The sequence below is a fragment of the Miniopterus natalensis genome, chromosome 3 (assembly GCF_054644295.1).
Source record: "Miniopterus natalensis isolate mMinNat1 chromosome 3, mMinNat1.hap1, whole genome shotgun sequence".
In the NCBI taxonomy this organism is placed as follows: domain Eukaryota; kingdom Metazoa; phylum Chordata; class Mammalia; order Chiroptera; family Miniopteridae; genus Miniopterus; species Miniopterus natalensis.
This window is the reverse complement of record NC_142083.1, coordinates 11,472,760-11,490,014: the sequence shown is the minus strand read 5'-3', so window position 1 is coordinate 11,490,014 and position 17,255 is coordinate 11,472,760. Positions and strand designations below refer to the sequence as shown.

Below are 17,255 nucleotides of genomic sequence, written 5' to 3'. Positions count from 1 at the left end.
AGAATAAGATATACAAGAGGTTATGTGGAGATAAAAGCCCAGTCACCAGAAACACAAGCAGTCATGGCATGGACTCCAAGGCTTTCCAGGCTTCAGTGAGGCCCAACTCACCTCTGCCCCACAGTTTCAAGAATCACACCTGAATCTTTATAATAAATCCCCTTGTTAGTGTAAGTTAGCTACAGTGGGTTTGTGCTGATTGCCACCAAGCTTATTATTTATTTATTTTTTATTGATTCCAGAGAGTAGAAGGGAGAGGGAGAGAGGGACAGGAACATCAATGAGAGAAAAACATTGATCAGCTGTCTCCTGCATGCCTCCTTCTGGGGATTGAGCCTGCAACCCACGCAGGTTCCCTGACCGGGAATCAAACTGGTGACCTCCTGGTGCATGGATCCACGCTCAACCAACTGAGCCCCATCAGCCAGGAGTGGGTGGTAGTTCTAAAAAACATGGTCTCTAGTTTCCTACTACAAGAGAGAAAATAGTTGTAACATGTACTGCCTACAATAGAAAACCAGTCTCCTATTACAAAACTGATTAGAACAAATTTTTTAAATTCCCTTAAGAGAAATGTACTTCACTGTACATGGATTGGCCACATAAAGGACAAAGGCATGTGAAAGCTAAAGTCAGCTAACACTCCCAAGAATCTGCTGAGAGGCTGAAAAGCAGCCTGGTCATTTTCATTCCACTGGTTCTCAAGAAATAAATTCTCTCGTTTCTTACCAAGTTCACATTCAGGGTGCACATCTCAAAAGTCTGATGGACCTAGGGCACCTCAGGGAACGCAGGAATGGAAAGGACCTACCAGAAGCTCACTGACGGTAAGAAGAATGGGGGGATTCCTACAGTGAAGTTCTCGCAGGCCTAAATGCTTATAAATGTTCACGTCAAGCGTTCACTGCTACTAGCTCTGAGTCAAAAACTGAAGCTGATCTCAGTTCAACGTAATCCAGCCAGAGGAGCAGATTTAAGAAGCAACATCCCTAAAGCTTCCAAAACACAATTTCTTCTTTTTTTTTCAGTCCTCACATGAGAATTTTTTTAATTGATTTTTAGAGAGACAGGAAGGGGGGGAGAGAGGGGAAGAGAGAGAGAGAAACATCAACGTAAAAAAGAAACACCCATCAATTGCCTCCCGTACGTGCCCTAATTGGGTATCAAACCTGCAACCTTTTGGTGTACGGGACCATGGTGAGGTATTTTAAAAATACTCCAGCAAGACCCAGAGAAACACATGGGAAATTAAGATACATCACGGCGTGGGCATTAATATGGACGGCATCCCCAAATGCTCATATTGTGATACTGGAGAGAGTGTGCATTCCATTAAAGACTGTCACGTACATGGTGTTAATCCAGAAAGACTACAGTTGTGAAGCCTGTCCAGTAAAAACTGCAGAAGAGCAACAGCCGTGGACGGGCCTGGCATCATCCCAGGATCTTACAACCAATTCAACCAGTGTCCAGCGACAGCTGCCTCTGTCCTATCCTTGTTCTCTGGAGCACTGGGATCTTCTCAAACTGCCACCTGGTTTCAGTGAAGGGCCCAGAGTCCCCCCTAACCTTCCGTTCTTTCTATCTCACTATCTTTCAACTGTGACACTCCCGACCCAGCTGTCTAATCAGCAAATGGTGACAATCTTACTTCTAGAAGCTATGGAATGTAGAATAAATTTCTTATTGACCCCAAATAACTATCATGTTCAATGTGCAGGGGGGAAAAAAGAAAGGTAGGGTTCCTTAATAATCAGGCAGAACTGCTTATACTAGTTACACAGACGGACTTTTTTCTGAAGATGCCAGAAAACTAACTCATCTGAAAGTAATACAAATTTTCAAGAAATGTAGCCATTAAACATGGCCCACGTGCTTTGTGTGGCACCTCTTGCTGCTCCATCTGAGTTTCGACAAAGTTTGCTACTATGGCATAAAAGAACAGCAAAAACTACTGGCACTGGCCACAAAATGTCCAAGCTTTCAAAACTAGGATGTCCCAGTGGCCTGAATTCAGTTAGAACAGAAGCACGAACATAAAGTTTTGCCAGAGTGATAGGATTGGAGTTGGCTACTCCTCTTGTTTGTTTTAATTTAAAAAGAGGATAAGCCCTGACCAGGTAGCTCAGTTGGTTGTAGCATCGACCGATATGCCAGGGCTGTGGGTTCAATCCCTGGTCAGGGCACATACGAGAATCAATCAACGAATGCATGGATGGGTAGAGCAATAAGTCAATGTGTTTCTCTCTCTCTCTGAAATCAATAAATAAAAAAATTTAAAGATAAGGGCATGAATAACAAATCTTCCAGTTTCTACATGTTTCACCCCACAGATCAAAAGAAGCTCCATCTGTTCCTGCTCCCATTATGAATATAACAATTCCCAGGGCCCCACAGCTGCCACTGCCCCCACATTATCTAAGAACCTCGCCCAGGGCTGAGCCAGACAAAGTCTATGCCAGACAAGACGTGAGAAGGTCACCCATTCTTCAGCAAGTTTATGGCCAAAGGAGACACACCTACTGGAACCCGCCTCCTACAGCTGGCCCGGCATTACAAAGTTGTCGATCTGATCGCTCCTCTGAAATATGTTTCTGAGGAGTGGCCCAAAGCACAGGCTCTGATGAACCTGAGGAGCGAAACCAGCGAGTCAACACTCAACACTCAAGTTGTATGTCTGGTTACTCAAAGCTGCAAGATGACCCATCTCCAACAGAGAACAATTCATTTCAAGAAACAGCTCCCAGCCCAGCCGGGCATAGCTCAGTAGTTGAGCATCGACCTAGGATCCAGGAGATCGTGGTTCGATTCCCAATCAGGGCACATGCCCAGGTTGTGGGCTCAACCCCCAGTTGGGGGCCTGCTGGAGGCAGCAGATCAATGACTCTCTCATCATTGATGTTTCTATCTCTCTCTCCCTCTCCTTTCTTCTCTCTGAAATGAATAAAGATTTTTTTTTTAAATCTATTTTAAAAAAAAAGAAACAGCTCCCAAATGTCCTAAATATCAAATGCTGAGGATAAAAAGATGAATAAGAATTGACTTCTGCACTCAAGAAGTTCAGACAGACAAAAAATAATAACTGGAACACTGGGTAATCAGTGTAGTAACTATTAGAGCCTGCAAAAGAGGACATCTCTATTCATCTCATTTAATCCTCAAAACTTTGTTAACTGAAATCATTGTCTTCATTTTAGAGATGAGGAAAATGAAGCTGACCGAGGTTAAGTGAAGTGGAACCCAAGCCTCAGTTTACCTGAGCAGTCACGCTCTTCATTACAATACCACCTGCCTGTCCTTGCTGACCACATCTCCCCAGGGCACTGTCTCCTCCCCACTGCCTCTCACACATTTCCATCTACGGGCCTGTCACTCCGTGTGCACCTGCTCTAATCCAGCACTGCAGACCCAGGAGTGAACACAGCACAGAGCTCCACCTTCCCAGAGTGCATGGGAGCGACCAGAGTACAAGCAATAATAAAGATGTGTGCAAAGTGCTGCGCTGGGGGAAGGACAGGCAATGATGGGATCACAGCAGAAACACCCTGCATTCAAAGAGGGGCAGGGAAGATTGCTACCCTCAGGAAGCGTCACTTATTCTGAGACTTGAAGATGAGCAGAAATGAGCTCCAGGCCAAATGACCAACACTCTCTCTGGCTGCTCTTCCTCAAGTCTTTCTGGTCAGGGTCTTCACCCCTCCTCAAAAGGCCTGTGGTCCCTGGATGAGCTCTCACATTCATATCATTGCCAACAATATATGCTGATGACTCCCCAAATGGTACTTCCCTCCAGAACCCTCTTCAGAGCTCTAGACCTGGACATCCAGCCTCCAGGCCACCTACACTGGAATGTCCCTCAAATCCTCCAAATTCACATTTCACAATCAGCTCATCACTTCCCCCCTGCACCTAACCAAACCAGTTCGCCCTCCTCTGGACTCTGGCTCAGTAGGCAGCCCCACCATCCACCCAACTAACCACACAAACACCCAGGTGTCATCCTAACTAGTCCCCGCTCTTCAAATTCTGTCTGCTCTGCTTTCTTAACAACTCAGAACCCGTCCCTGTTGCTGCTCTCTTACTTCAGGCCATCGTCATCTCTCACCTTGTGTGCTCTATGATTACAGTTGCACTGCGCGTGTCTAGCCCCCAGTGCACCCACTGGCCTACTCAATCCACTGCTCCCCGTTCAGTTCACTGTCCAATCCACAGTCCACACAGTTCAAGTCCTCTGCAAAGCTTCCTTTGATCCAACCTCCCTCCTGTATTGCAATACAGTGGAATCTCAGTTCTTGAACTTAATTCTTTCCAGATGGCTGTTCAAAAACTGAATCATTTTTTCCCATGAGAAATAATGTAAATTGAATTAATCTATTCCAAACCCCCAAATGACTCTGTTTTAACCTTTCTTATATATAGTACATGTTTAATGCACTGTTTAATTTATATGTAAACACTTTAAAAACAAAAAGGACATAAAATGTAAATGAAAATTTCACAAAAAGGAAACGAAATGCACAGTAAAAAATAAAAATTTAATAATAAAGAGCAAAAAAAAAGAAAATATTCACAGCACAATTTCCTGAGATGTTAACAGTGGTAAACTGACTCATACTCACCCATTCTCTCCTTTGTTTGTCACCTGAGAGACAAGTGACTGATCATACAGGTCTCAGCATGAAAAGGTTGTCGGGTTGAGAAGCAAATTGTTTGAGATGGGAGACATTCGAGAACTGACTGTATTCTCTTACCTTATCTATCTCCCCAATGAATGATGCCAAATGGGGGCTGAAGCTGTACCTTTATGTATTTTTAGCCTTAACTCCCAGTATATAATTCCTGACAAATAGTAAATTGTCAATAAATGCCTACTGAAAGAATGTATAAATGAAAACATACAAAGAGACAAATAGTTTTTGATTCTGATAATAGTCTTTAATCCTAAACAGTTCCTGAGAGATAAAGAAAAAATTTTACTACCTAAGTATATGATGAATGCCAGGTATTACCGAACTTTTGTCCCACTCCTCCCTTAACTGGCTTTCTGAAATACTCTAGTCTCATGGATAGGGCAGGGGCATACTCAAAGCCAGACTCCAAATCTGAAGTCTTATCACTGAGGACAGAGTCTAGAGACTCAATGATTCTATCACTGTCCAGTTCTAGGGAGCTAGAAATCAGAATAGGATCTGTTTCCTGGAGCTGATTTCAGGGCTGCTGGTCCCCTGCTCCTGGCCAGAGGTCTTCGCTCCCTTCCCAGCCAGCCTGACTAGAAGGCTCACTTCCCTCTGAGAGCATGATCAGCTTGACCCTACCCACTAGACACTGTCTTTGGCAATTACAAGCAACAATTACTCTGACAATAAACTAAGAAAACAGTATCTGAAGCCAAGGAAGGAGACATGCAGTAAGAGGCAAAGTGACTTCTGTCTGGACTCAAGGTACCAGACCACAGACAGAGCTGTGTGGGTACCTGGTCTTTAAGGACTCTGCTATTTACTCAGTATGTAAATCAGTTCTCAGCCACCATAAGTGTTTATTTCACAGGGCTAGCTGGGAACTCTCAAGAGCATTTCAGACTAAGCATTTATTACCCACAAAAATATATGTCTAACTTAAACACACAAATATATAATTTGCTGGAGGTTTTACTATGTCCACTTTGATAGGTCCTATGTCTTTATAACAATCCATTAAGGTATTTCCATCCCCACTTTACAGAGAAGGCCGACAAAGCTCCGAGAGGGTAAATAATGTGCTTGGGCTCCTGTTCTCAGGAGTTCTGACACCAAGTTTAGTACTTTTGATTCTAACTTTGTTTTTGTACAAGCTTTATTAAGACATAATTCACATAACATACAATTCACCTATTTAAAGAATACAATTCAAGGGTGTTTAATATATTCCAAGAATTGTAAAACCATTACCACAATCAATTTTACAACATTTCATCATGTCTAAAAGAAACCTGGTACCCAGCCCTGGCCGGGTGGCTCAGTTGGTTGGAGAGTCGTCCCATACACCGAAAGGTTTCTGGGTCAGGGTGCATACGGGAGACAACTGATCAACGTTTCTCTCCTTCTCTCTCCTCTCTCTCTAAAAAAAAAAAAAAGAAGAAGAAAAAAGAAACCCTGTACCCATTAGCATCCATTCCTTCATTCTCCCCTCCTACCTCCCTCCCTGCCCCCAGCCCTAGGCAACTACCAATCTTAAACTTTTTTCCTATTACAAAACAATACCATAGAGTGTCCTTTCAACTGTAACCAGTCTTCAGGACAGAGTAGCAGCCAACACCCTTTGACAGTGCACTACCCTAAGAGCTGAGCAATACCTACATGTCCATTCTAAACCCTTCCTTTCACATTTAGACTGCTTTTTCCCCTTATCTCAGATTTTTTTTAAAGGAAGGAACTGCTCACTAAGACCCAAACTAAAGCCTCCACTCTGTTTTAACAGCTCAGCATTTATTGAAGGGCAGTGAAAGTGTTACTCATTCAAGCTTCTTAGCAAGGATCGCTCTTACCAGGCATTCCCCAGATTTTAACAATCCAAACACTTTATCAAACTCTCCCTAGTAAGACATTCAAGCTAAAGAAGAAATGTTAAGACCCAAATATCAGTGTGAGCCTCAGAACCCATAGATCTGACCTCACCAAATAGTTAGCTGGCTCAATTCCAACAAAGAAGGTTGCTTGAAGGTTGCTTGCTTGATGGAATATGAAGCTGCCTGAGGAAGAAAAGGGCAGCCGGAGACATCACAGGGAAAAACTGGGTTTCGGGCATCCATGCCAAGTCCCTGGTTTAACAAACTACAAGCCACGGTGACAGCTAAAGGAATATTTTACGGCAAAGCTCCTCATGTCAAAACTGACTCTTGCGGCACAAAGATGAAGAGTAGAGTCAGCAATCACACTGAAGGCCTAACACAGTTCTGAACCTCAACTCCCCAAATCACTTTGCAGGAGAAATGTAAAAGACCTCCAAATGATGCTCTCACTAGCTACCTTCTGAGGCTCCCTCCTGGGGTGGCCCAGGATCCACACTTCTCTCTGAAGCCACCTTGAGCTCCGCAAAGCCATACTGAATGGCACTGTAGCCCTGCCCTCAAGAGCCACAACACAGAGCAACTATACACCAAGGAATAGAGAAGGCTCAGCTGCATCACCGAGAACCAGAGCTACAGACAGCCAGTATCACGGGCAAAGAGAATGGGAGCATGCCAGTGAGTTAAGACTTGAGAATGCAGAGGCTGTGTGACAAGGGTGTTCGCCAATGCCTGGTCAAGTGCTTCTCCAACTAGACTTGCACCCTTTCTCTTCTTTTCTCTATTTGGGCTTCCTCTATGATTTCATGTGAAATAGCGGTTCTCAACAAGGGATGGGGGAGAGATCATAGTACCTTAAAGAAGTGCAGAGTCCTACTGCAGCCCCCCCCCTCCCCCAAGCTTCCCCGCCCATAAGGCATATGCAGAGCTTTAAAGCAGGACTTGGGACTATATTTTGAAAAAGTTCCTCAAAGAAATGTGTTTAAAAAAAAAAAAAAAAAAAGTTCCTTGCACAAAGCAGGTTGAGAAACACTCCCCTGATCCAACTCTATAAATCAGGAAATGAGAGCCACACAGAAAAGAAACGGCCACAGCCCAGGCCTCCCAGAGCCAAGCTAAGGCTCTTTGAAACAGACCAGAAGTTGGCAGAAACTGCAGTGAGCCTGAAAGCCTATTGAGATTTAGACCAGTGGAAGGGACACAGGGAGTGAAGAACTTAAACTGGAAAACGACATATGAAAGCTGCATCCAGGGGTCTGGCCAAGGCATCATAGTTGACTCAGGATACTGCAGAAGGGAACTATGGTCTATGATCCCAGGCATGAGAGGAAATGCCAGCAGAGGGGATGGCAACGGAAATGAAGACAGCCGACCACAGAGGCCCTCCCAAAGGGCACCCTGGGGACCATGCCTGGTTTGGAGTGCAGTGATTGGGAAAAAAGGGGACTGCTGACAGGTCCTCCTGGAAGCCCTTGAAACAAGGGAAAATACTGTTTCAGGAGGACAGAGAAGGAATCCAAGAAACAGCTCACTGAAAAAGAAAACTGTACACGAAGGGAGGTCCTCCAGGTAGATGGGAAAGGTACCTGTTGTGAGTATGAAATAGTCCTACAAGGTAGACAGCACCCCGGCTCCAGGCACAGCCTCTGAGAGCGCAGGTGAAGAACAATGCTGGAAGGAAATAAAGGTCAAGTCTTATCACTATCCGGACCACACTGGTGGCCCAAAGAACATGTGAAAACACACACACACACACACACACACACACACACACACACACACACACAGAGCTACAGCTTCTGGGGAGAAGAGTACTAGCCACTACAATTAACATTTAATAAGTGGTAAGTGTTTACTGTATGCCAAGTACTGTGTTAACAACTTTCCATGACTGCCTCACTGAAGGCTAACAACAATCTTATGGGCTAGATACCATTATTTTAATTCCCATTTCACAGATCAGGAAACTGAGGCTCAGAGAGTTAAATACCCAGCCCAAACCCACAGTGAACCAGTAGCAGACCTCTAATTCCAAAGCCATGCTCTTACCACTACATTACATTTAAAGAGGTAGCACTGGGGTGTGTACAGTGCTCGGAGAAAGGTGGCAGGTGGCAGTTATGGGGCTGTCAGAGCATAAGCATAATTTAAGCTAACTGATGTGACTAACAGCAGCTGCAGAAACACATGGCCTTGCCTTCTGTGCCTCCTCACCCCTCCCCCTCCAGGACTGCCACATAAATACTAGGTCAGTTGAATAGCTGGTAAGGAGCTAAAAGCCTCGGAGCAGCAGCTTTTCCAAGGTGTTGGAGCAACAGGAATCGGGGCAAATGAGAAGGTACCTAGAGGTTCATGAACGGCCAGGCTGACCTAATGGTAACGCAGCCTCCAGAGAGAGCAAGAAGCAATCCTACCTGTCCTAGCGGTGCCCGGGGATTCCACTCTTCAGGGCTTCCCTCACTTGCACCTCCCCGCATGTGCCTTACATAAGGAATGAAAACAGATGCTCCAGCCACCTGGTCCCAATGCACCTATGAGCCTTTCAAGCTGTCCCTCTGGCCTGCCAGCTACAGGACTTCCCCCTCCCCACACCAGAGCCCACTTTAATGCTGCCCTTTCCAAGTCCTATGCAGCCTTCAAATGAAGATGGCTGCTGCAGCAGGCTCTGCAGTGGGCCCTCCTCTGTGCTCCAGTGCGCTCTCCCTCATCAGCAGGCAGCACCCACCTCCATGTGTTACGGCCATCTGTCAACTGGCCATCTCTTCAACAGAATGTGAACATCCTGAGTGCACAGACTGGTTTTTGCATTCCTAATTCTAACACAGTGCTTAGCAAATGGTAGGCACACAATCAATAACTCTCCCAAGTCAAGTTATTATTAATAATCACAGTATCTAGCATTTGTTGAGTATCCACCATATGTCAGTCCTGAGCTGCGTCTATATGGTATTTCTTCTCATGCTCAAAATAAGCCTGAAGGGCAGGTGGTCATAAATGTTACAGGTGAGGAAAGGAAGTCAAAGAGCTGAAGTCACAATGGGAAATGGATCTCAAGGGATTAAAGCAAAACAGGAATTCAATTTTATGTCTGGAGAAAAAGTAGAAATGGTGAGACTTTTCATCCAAAAAAACTGGGCTCATTTCCTTCAAGGTTTTCTCAGGAATTTTAAAACTCTCCTAGCAAAAACAAAAGCAAAAAATTCAGCAGCTCAGGGCCATTGTCTGAAACAGGGGTTGGCAATCTGTCACAGGGGAAAGGCAGGCTTCAAAATATTTCACCATTGTGAAATACACAAGCCCAGCTTTTCTTGTGGCTGAAACCTCTCCCTTCCCCAAAAGTGAACAATTGTGGACTTAGATGCAACCTCTGAAAGGCTGCCCACTAGCCAGGTCTACAAGAAAGGGGGAAGGTCAGGGGCACAGGGCTGAAAAGCGATGTTATTATTTTAGGAAAAGCATTTACATATGAAATCAAAACAGCATGGTCTTGCAACTGCCTGTGAAATAGTTATTACTCCCAGAGGTAATTTGATTTTACTTACTCCTATCTTATGTAAACCATTGAACAGATGTGATAAATGGACAAAATCTGCCTTATGACAGACAGCTTGTTAGAAATGAGCGGAGAGAGAAATAAGTACACAGAATGAAACTAGCAAAATGTCAAAGGTCAAGTGTTAACAATGAAAAAAGTCAACTACTAAGTGTTCCCATTAGGTTGGAATTTTAAATATAATCAAACCATTCTCAAATGTATAAAGGAACAAAGAAAAGCGGAAAAGAAACTTTTAGAGATAGTGAAAAATATTCTAGGAGTTACCACACAGTGAAATTTCCTGGCATGATACCATGGCAACAAGCATAAGTACTAAAACCCCCACTTTTATTAAAACTTTAGCTGGGGAAGACTGCTGTGTTCTAAGGCTAATGATCAGAGCCATCCACGCGGCTCTGACCAACAGCTCCTGAATAGCACAGACAGCCCCCAACTACTGAAGGCTGGCCACGTGCCACATACTCTGCTAAGGGCTTTGCCTGCAAAATCACATTTAATGTTCATAAATATTTATATATACCTTTCAGATGAGAGGTATTATTATTATTACTCCCATTTCTCAGTTGTAGAAATACAACTGAGACTCATTCACAGCTAGCAAGGGAGAGGGAGTAAGGAGTGTTTGCTCCCCCTAGAGCTGTGACACTGCAGGTATGCAGAGGGGACTCCAGGAAAGGGGAGGCCCTGCACCCTTCCTGCAGCTTCACTCCCTCCTGGAGTCCCACTCCATTCTTACCTCCTCTCTTCTTCCTCCCAAAGCAACAGAAGATTAGCGGTTTAAGAATTATTCCCGTTCAATCCTCCTTCCCAACCTATCTTAAGAAGTTTATTTTAAATGATTCATTAAACTACAAACCCACTGTCCTTATGGTCTTAAAAAACAGCACATCAGAAGCCACAAGCGTAATGTGATGAAAAACTGAGGGTGTTTCCCTGCTGGAAAAACACCTCAAAGTATAAGCTCTATTGACACAGATCAGCAGTACCACTGTCAAATCTGACAACCACACGCAGGTTATAAATTTTCACACGTTATGATTGTAAGTATATAAGATACACACACAAGAAAAAAGCCTGGGCATACTAAAAAAAATAGAAATACTTGCTTTAGTTAGGATAGCACAACTAAGGGTGACTTTATTTTTCTAACTACCAAAGTCTGCAACTTTATTACATTGTCTTTATCATAAAAACAGGGTATACATCTTTTATAATGATTAAAAACTTGGCCCCTAAAAATCTAGTTTTCTCTAAAGTACGCTATTATATAGGATGCTTTAACGTGGAAGTAGTCCAAGAACATCAAACATCCTGTTGAGGCTATTTGGAGAAACATCTAGAACTTTACATTTCTAAGTACAGGTTCCCCACAGCCTGATTTTGATGGGAATCAGAGACAGAAGTAGGGTACAGAGGAGTGTCTGGCTCTAACGTGGTGGCTGTCCGGGTGGCAGCTGTTTGATAGGAAGTGCTGCTGGACACAGCCTCATGACATCTTCTGATGCTCCCTCTGCAGAAGCTGGGTGGTGCTGGATGTGACCCAGGCAGATTCCACAGGAAGCACACGCAGAAGAGAAAAAGCGGAAGCTTTGGACAGATCATCAGGCTAAAGCCACAGCTAAGAAAGTGATCATTTTAGGAAGAACTTTTAATGTCCTTTAATGGCCTGTTAAATCATCATCAATGACCTCCATAAAAGAAATAAGTTCTGCCATTAAAAAATTTGTTTGGAATAAAGAAAATGTTATAGTCTTTAAAAAATAGGTAATGGATCTAGATTTTGCTTTTAAAGGTGATTTTTATTGCTAGGACTGGGGAAGTAGGACTATTTTAGGATAATCCAATTCTTCCTGTCATCAATCCATCAAAGTCATGAAAATTAGTAGTCCAATGCAGTAGTATTCCACCACAAAATAATCTCAATCATTTCATTTGTTTGTATCTCCAACATCTGGTACTAGAAGGTGCTGAGTAAATTCTGTTGAACAAATTAATTGTGTCTCCATGGGGCCCGTATCCACTCACAGTCACTTGGTAGATAACCTAACAAAAGCCAAGACAGAAACCTACTGAGAACACTAATGAGAAAGCAAACACCAACCATGACCACAAGCATGTTTCACTAATAATATGCTCTGAGTTCATAAACTTAAGGGATAAAAGAATGGCCGTGGAGTCAGACTGCCCTGGTTTAAATCCTGGCACCACCCTTTGCCAGCTGTGACCCTGAATACTTAACTCCTCTGGGCCTGACTTTCCACATCTAAACACAAAAAAGGGGAGGTAACAGTACTTGGTATCCACTGCAAAAGACAGTTGAAAGGATGAAATAAGTGCAGTTCCTGGGACACAGAAGTACCTAATAGATATTAGGAGTTATTTGGTTTTTAACCCTTTGTGGTCGTTTGTCTACTCTCAGCCACCAAAGCTTTTTTACCATTCCGGTCATATGTCTGCTCTCAGCCACCACAGCAAGGAACCATACGAATCTTAACTCCATTCATGTATCAGTTCATAATTTCTCTTGTTTATCCTTCATAATCTTGCATGTTATATATCACTGCTCTTTCAATGGAAATTAATTCCGACCAGTACGACACACATGTCCAAATTTAATACGACCGCAAAGGGTTAATTTTGATATATACCTATAGTCATATCTCTGTTAAGAATACAGGATCGTAGGTTCTCCTCTCCCCAACAAAAGAAATAGCCTTAAATGAGGACCAGGCAATAGAATGGACTCTTTTCCTTAAGGGACCAATGAAAAAAAAAATCAGCCCTTAAGTCTGGATATATTTTTTTTGACCCTTCTCAATCTTCGTCTATGTTCTTGACTTTTCTTCCCACGCCTTCATAAAATCTCTTCTGAGCTCCTGTGGACCTGGCTTGGCCACTGGCACTGCTGGCTCTTAGGAGACAGTTCTTAACTCTGTTCTGCAATATTGCTGTGGCCAAAGGGAGGACATTTAACCCTGTGGGGCCTCACTTCCACATGTGTATAACAGAGGAAGAGTATACACATCAACTAGGTTACCTTTAAATTCTCTTCAAAATCTAAAACTCCACAAATAAGAAACTGAAAACTATCATTAGTACATTCAAGTCAAACACTGACCTAAAATCTACAAGAAAATACATTTTAACTGTATTTGGAATACAGCACAAATATGGGCACAAATACAGCAGACTCTAAAAGCTGAATTTTTCAGGGAACAACATACCAGTATCCTGAAGTTTTTATTCAACTTCCTTATCAAAATGGAATGAACTATTATTAAATCAGAACTTTCTCTTAGGACCACTTAATGGTCCTTTACTTACAAACTTCTGGGTACAGACACTAAGCATTTCTAATCACTATAAATTACCAAACCAGTGCTTATAAATTTCAAGGTAACTGAGCAGAGAGCTGACAGTTTTGAAGATTCAGAATTGTCACTCAGCACCAGAGAAGGTGGCTGACTAGAAAAACACTTAACAGTCATACTACTTTCTTGGTTCTTCGTGCTACCTAACATCTCCCCAAGACACTGTATGTCTCCGTTGAGGAAAAGGGGTCAAATTAAAATGACAGGCTAACAATTGGCATGGAAAGACATTTATAAAGACATTTGTGGTGAAAAAGGCAAATTACAAAGTAATATAATCAACAAAATTAATCCTATTTTGTTTATATATATATATATATATATAAACAAAATAGGATTAATTTTGTGTGTATACCTACACACATCTAATAGGATGTCCTCCAAGTTGTTAATAAGCTTACAATTTTTCTGTAAAGTATTTGTTTGCATATCTGTATTTTCTTATTTTTCTACAATGAATGCATACCTCCTGAAATAATTCAAACAGCTCTTTTATCTAACAAGAAAAATGAATCTGGCACCCAAACTATCAACAGATGCCTCCCTGAAGCGGAGCTCAGCACCCAAGGGGTTCCCCGGCATAGAGGCCTGACATCCTTTGTACATTGTACCTGGGGCTAAGCTGGGGTGGGGCACTGAGATGTTTTCGGTAGCAGCCATCAAGTACCACCAAGATAGGCCCAGATCTCTCCCTGTTCACCTAAACTTCCAGAACCATTGGCTTCCCACTTCCAAGCTTTACTGATTTGTAACCCTCTGGGCAGGGTTTACAAAACTGACCAAAGGTCCTAAATTACAGTTCAGGATTTTAACTTTCACATTCATTAATTTACGGAGGTCAATAGCAGATGAGCCCAAGTTATTCTGGCAGAGATCCAGCTGTAAAAGCTGGAGCTAACCTCTACCCCTCATTTTAGGCTGGCCAATGCCAATCCTTTCTGATCATAAGAATTAAAAAATAAACCATGATGTTTAAAAGCATCATCTTCAAATACATTATCCAGTTAAACACTTCTGTGCTTAACATAAAGTGCTGACTCCTAATAGATTCCTTGGCATATCAAAGGCAGCCACTACTGAACCTCCCAAGAGCTGATCAGTCAAAAACAAGTTCATCACCAGGCACAGGTATCATTATATCATAAGGCATGAAAGTTGTTCTGGCAGCTCAGTAACCTACCAGCAAAAAGGTGTGCTGACAAACTGATTTCCCAGCTAACAAAAGCAAAGTGCATACAAAGAAGTAATAGGAGGACATTCATCAAAGGCAGTAAAGATGAAAGCAATATAAGGGAAAGGAGTAGACACAATAGGATGACAGTCTTCAGAAAAGTGTTCTGATTGAGCAAGAAAATGCCACCAGACCCAGTGGTCTCAGAGGCACATAAGGTGAGCCTCAAAGCTGCTCTCATACATTTCCAATAATGTGATATCTAGCAAAAGTTACACACATACTTAAAAACCAATTGCCTTCTCACCCTCCATTCACTTATCTTTTAAAAACCATCCACAATTTACATCAATCAGAGTCTTATCTTCTGTTACAAAATATTTTTGGAGACTGATTAAAACAAAAAAGCATAGAGTCTACACAGCATTATTTTACTGCAAGAAAACAAAACTGCCAACTATAAGGATCTGAAAAAATGTGATCACTTCAGGCTTATTTTGGTTCTGAACCACTCCCCTTCCCTAATTAGCCCTCAAAAGAAATATAGCAGGCGCTGCGGGCAAAGAGGGAAAACAAGTCTAATTACAACATGTGCACTTGGTGTATGAAAAAAATCTGAACATTCTTGAACTCTGGCCACATTTCAGAAGACTTTCCACTTGCAGTTTAACCTCACTAAAAAGGAAAGGTTAAAGATCAGTTGTACTTCAACCAGGGTTCAACCAAAAAAGACACAAAGAGAAACTGACCACAGTACTGTCCATGATACTACAAAGGAAGCCAGATGAAAATTCAAAATGACCCTGACTCCTTATCAAGCACTTACAGAGGAAGAGGAAGTGGTTTTTATTTTATTTTAAAATTAGGACTAACAATAAGAACCACTGCAAGAGTACTCTCCACTGGGGAAAACACACATTTTGAATTTGAAGATACATATGCAAAGGCTTCGGGCCCCAGGTGGTCTTACAGACGCCTTTCCAGAACAAAACCCCTCATCCACAGCCCACCTGCCTTTTCTTTACAGAGATGGGAAGACGGCTGAAGACAGAGTTTGGTAGTGCTGCTCCATGTTGCTGATGAATGTGCTGATGAAAGAGCAGAAAACAACTTCAGGAATCCAAAATGGGAACGTGTCTAATTAGGCATTTGGATTGGGAGCTCTTGCTCAAGGAGCCCTCAGCATGGCCTACAAGCTGTAACTTCCCCAACCTCCTCTCCTACGACTGTCCCACTCAGCCACCGAGCTGGCTACCTTGATGCTCCTCCAACACTCCAGACTCTCCTCTGCCAGCACTACTGTACCCTCAGATCTCAGGCATCCTTCAGGTCTTTTCCCAAATGCCACTGTTGCAGGAGAAAAAAAGGTGACACGTTTCCCCAGGATACTTAGCATCTTCTAATAATACATCACATAATTTACTTATGTCTATTTTACCTATTGCTTACTCCTCTCTCTCAAGCTCTCTCGAAGAAGCTCCAGGAGAACACAGATATTTGTTCTGTTCACTGATACATATCCCAAGAGTTCAGAACAGTGCCTGGCACAGAACAGGAGCTAAAAAAATATTTTTTGAATGAATGAATGAATGAACTTGACAGTAAAACTCCAGGAGGAAAGCAAGAGGGGTTGGAAAGGGTGTCGGTGAGTGGGTGAAATGAAAGCGGGGAGAAGCGACAAAGCGGACCTCACAAGGGAGAGGTAAAGACTGGCTGAGGCCAGGGCCAACACTGAGTTTCTCCCTGCTGTGCTAACGGGAGGCGAGAGGCGATGCACAGTACCCCGCCAGCGGCACCAAACAGCGCTCTTAGCAGCCGGCAGCTGAGACGGGCGAGCTCGGAAGGCTCAAGAAAGATTCCAAGGGCAGGGCAGACCTACCCGGGCGGCGGGCTCTGGGCAGGCCCCACGGGGACCTGGACCGCTCGGCCCTTCCCCTCCCTCGGGGTCCAGAACCCCAGCTCCTCTGCAGGGTACCCAGGGACGTCCCGGGCCGCAGCACCTTCCGGGCTCGGGCCCCTTCACCTGGTCGACAGCGAGCCGGGCCCTGCGCTCCGGCACCTGCCTGCCCCCTCCGGGGGTCCCCAGCCCGGCCCACCGGAGGCCCCAGCGCGCCCCTTGCCGGCGTCACCCCGTCCGGTTCCCCTCCCGCACACGCCCGCCGCCCTCTCGGCAGCGGGAGAGGGGCTCCCGGAGCCCTTCGCCCCGGCCGCTCAAGCCGGACGCCCCACCCGTTCGGCGCCCCCTCACCTCGGGGCGCACGTACGACACGAAGGAGGGTTTCGGCGCCTTGGTGCCGCCGCCACCGCCGACGGCCCCTTTCCCCAGCATACCACCGCCCTCGGAACCAGCAACGCGTGGGAACAGAGGTGGCTGCTCGGGCTCCCGCAGCGGCGGCGGCCACCAGCACAGGCGGCTGGGGCTCCGCCCATCCCCAGGGCCGCGACGGCCGCGGCACCGCCCGCATCCGGCTCCGCCGCAGACACCGCTCGCCCCGCCCAGGCCCGCGGGCCCCGCCCACTCCCCGTGAGTTGGAAAGCCGGGGCCAAAGGCCACGCCCCCCCACTCGCGGCCGGCGAGTCTGACTGGTGGAGATTCGCTGTCTGATAGGCTCT

The 17,255-nt window shown here is 44.4% G+C and overlaps 1 protein-coding gene across 2 annotated transcripts in view; it reads right to left on the bottom strand.

Moving 5' to 3' along the window:
• Positions 1-16,986, bottom strand: part of MTMR12 (myotubularin related protein 12) — a 52,081-nt gene extending 35,095 nt beyond the window's left edge. For both annotated transcript variants that reach the window (XM_087815320.1, XM_087815321.1), the window contains exon 1: positions 16,891-16,986. In XM_087815320.1, the coding sequence (XP_087671446.1) occupies positions 16,891-16,971 (81 nt within the window). In that variant the 5' untranslated portion in view covers positions 16,972-16,986. The remainder of the gene's footprint in view (positions 1-16,890) is intronic.
• Between the last annotated feature and the right edge of the window lie 269 nt (positions 16,987-17,255).